The 3,013-nt window shown below is 40.5% G+C and overlaps 2 protein-coding genes across 7 annotated transcripts in view; one reads left to right on the top strand and one right to left on the bottom strand.

Moving 5' to 3' along the window:
- The first annotated feature begins 280 nt into the window (after positions 1–280).
- LOC140956345 (uncharacterized) lies at positions 281–1,426 on the top strand. Its single transcript, XM_073413063.1, has one exon. The coding sequence runs from the start codon at positions 281–283 to the stop codon at positions 1,424–1,426; it is 1,146 nt and encodes a 381-aa protein (XP_073269164.1).
- Positions 1,427–2,667: 1,241 nt separating this feature from the next.
- Positions 2,668–3,013, bottom strand: part of LOC140966852 (uncharacterized) — an 8,692-nt gene continuing 8,346 nt past the window's right edge. The window contains exon 7 of one of the 6 annotated variants that reach the window (XR_012173456.1): positions 2,668–2,982. The gene's annotated coding sequence lies outside the window, so the exon portion shown is untranslated. The remainder of the gene's footprint in view (positions 2,983–3,013) is intronic. The other 5 variants (XR_012173455.1, XM_073427153.1, XR_012173450.1 and 2 more) reach the window with 5 other exon arrangements.

The following is a 3,013-nucleotide window of genomic DNA, read 5'->3' as shown; positions in this document are numbered from 1 at the left end:
CATTATATGGTCCATTCAAACTTGATAGCTTTTCGTGTTAAGCTCGTCAATGGCAAGGCTATTTTCGAGAAATCCGCTATAAATCGTCTGTAATACCCTGCCAAACCAAGAAAACTCCGTACCTCGGAAACTGTCTTTGGAATGGACCATTGATTGATAGCTTCAATCTTGGATGGATCGACTGCTATTCCTTCTTTTGACACGATATGGCCCAAAAACGCCACTTGCTCTAACCAAAATTCACATTTCTTTAATTTCGCATATAATTGTTTTTCCCTCAATGTCTATAACACGATCTTCAAATGCTCCCTATGAAGTTCTCGTGTCTTTGAATATATCAAAATGTCGGGATGAATTCAAGGAGCTATTCTACGTCAAATATTTTTCGCGAGAGGTTAGAGCTAAGAAAGTGAAAGAATTTCTCGAGTTGCGACAAGCTGCCAAGACTGTCAATGAATATACTCTCAAATTTGAAGAAGGATGTGTCTTCGTTCCTTTTATTGCTGAGAATGATAAAGATAAAGGAGAGCACTTTCTTCGCGGTTGGAGACCCGAGATTCGAAGAGATGTTCACATGGCTAAAGTGGTGGCATACCAAGACATTGTTGAGAGAACACTATTAGCCGAACTTGATGAACAAGAGATTGAGAAGGAACGGCAGTTGAGAAGGCAAGCTTTTCAAGCTAGAGGGCAAGGGACAAGCGCTAGTACTCGAGGTGGTTACAAAGGGAAAGGTAAGATGGAGCAACACAATAAACCTTCTGTGCCTACTTCGGGTACGGAGCGACCGTTATGTCCCAAGTGTGGCAAGCCACACAAAGGCGAGTGTTTGGTTGGGAGTGGCCGATGTTATAGATGCAAAGAAATGGGGCATACAGCACAGAAATGTCCTCTCTCCTCTGACAAAGGAAAAGTTCAAGGCAGAATCTTTACGATGACAAAAGAAGGAGCCAATCCTGATTCTTCAGTCATATCAGGTAATATTCTAATATCTGGCAAGGAAGCACTTACATTGATTGATACCGGAGCAACTCATTCTTTTATGTCTGAAGTATTTATGCTCTCCTTATCTTGCGAGCCTACTATTATGCCTTTACAATTCACTATTATGTTGCCCTCTGGTAATGAGATTTGTCCTACTAGTATTCTTACGGCATGTCCGGTACAGATGGGTACGAGATTGTTATATGCTGATTTTATTGTGATTCCGATGGTTGCATTTGATGTTATATTGGGTATGGACTGGTTATCTGCTTATCGTGCAGTAATTGATTGTGTGGGAAAGACCGTGAAATTTGTAATTGATGATCATGAGAATAATGCAATTGTTGGTCTAGGTTCATCGATAAGTACTCTCATTATTTCTTGCTTGCAAGCTATTAAATTGTTGAATAAGGGATGTACTAGATTTCTGGCCTTAGTATAAGAGGTAAATAGGGACAGTAATGTGCCATTACAGAATATTGAAGTGGTTCAGGAATATCCTGACGTATTTGCTGATGATGTGCCTGGTTTACCTCCTGATCGAGAAGTAGAGTTTGTTATTGATTTAAGTCCAGGTACAGCCCCAATTTCCAAAGCCCCGTACAGAATGGCTCCAACTGAGATGAAAGAACTAAAGATTCAATTGCAGGAGCTATTAGATAAAGGTTTTATCCGTCCTAGCTCCTCGCCATGGGGAGCTCCGGTTTAATTCACGAACAGTAACTGTAACTTTGGTGGCTTCCCACCAAATACGTGCTGCTTTGACCAACATAAAGACTGCACAGCTCACCTTGTCTCTATCATTGAACTTCAGGTAATCAAAGATGGCCCCCAGTGACTTGACCCACTCAAGAGCTACCAGTGGATCAGGACTGCCAACAAATTCAGGAGGGTTCATTCGCCTAAATACGTCATAAGAACTACTTTCGGTGCTTTCCACTCTACTCTGTCCCCTTCCTTGACCATGACCCTGGGTTGAGGTATGCAGGCTCAACAACTGTTGAATTTGTTCACCATGAACTTTCGCCTGTTCTTGTATCTCAATAAGGTAACTATTAAAAATAAATATCCTTTACCCAGAATCGATGATCTATTTGATCAATTACAAGGAGCCACTGTGTTTTCAAAAATCAATCTTCGATCCGGATATCATCAATTGAAAGTAAAAACGGAGGACATACCAAAGACTGCTTTTAGAACGAGGTATGGACATTATGAATTTTGGGTGATGTCATTTGGATTAACTAATGCTCCTTCAGTGTTTATGGATTTGATGAATCCTGTTTTTAAGCCATATTTGGATTCATCTACAACATTGGTAGTCCTATCAGTGGTAGGGGTCCTATCATCCCCTTCAGTAACCTTTCGTTTAGGAGGCATTTCCTACACATAAGCTCACTTTAACATAGATAAGAAGAAAAATACATCAATAACAATGGAATAGGATCAACGCTCAATGTTAAAATCAATAGATGCAGGATCGAAAATGTGAGGCCCATTTACTCTAACGATAATTTATGATCAAACAATAATGGTTTGATTTAAAACTGCAGCGGAAATGGTTTAAAAATACTTTAAAGCGGACCTCAGGGCCTAGAAAAATTTCGGCATGACATCCCCGTAAGCAGGACATCCCGAAAAACTCAAGCAGCATTTTATATCAAAATATACTCCAACTAGAGTCATCAAAACAAAAACCAAAGTCAACAACCTATAGCCGCACTGGCCAAGACTAAACAGAAATTAAAACTTACCACATACTCACCAGATCATAAGAATCATAGGGTCAACTCAGAACATCACAAAAACAACCAAATATCATTACAGATACACGGGGCATCTCCCCGGTAAATAAAATACAATACAAGACTGAAACAAACTCAAGACATACATATAGACTAACTGGGAAACTCCACTGACAGAACCAAGCAATCCAACCTCAATCCCGAGCTCCACTGGCGGAACCTCGGCCTGATGCTGCAAAACGACTCGGGAGATCTACCATGGTGCCCAATAGCAACCACAGCAG

Source organism: Primulina huaijiensis, chromosome 2, assembly GCF_012295235.1.
Source record: "Primulina huaijiensis isolate GDHJ02 chromosome 2, ASM1229523v2, whole genome shotgun sequence".
NCBI lineage: Eukaryota > Viridiplantae > Streptophyta > Magnoliopsida > Lamiales > Gesneriaceae > Primulina > Primulina huaijiensis.
The sequence above is the reverse complement of the archived record's forward strand: the minus strand, read 5'-3'. Positions and strand labels throughout refer to the sequence as shown.

Bases quoted from the DNA above. Each gene is read 5' to 3' on its own strand.
- LOC140956345 (XM_073413063.1), top strand. From the start codon at position 281: ATGTCTATAACACGATCTTCAAATGCTCCCTATGAAGTTCTCGTGTCT.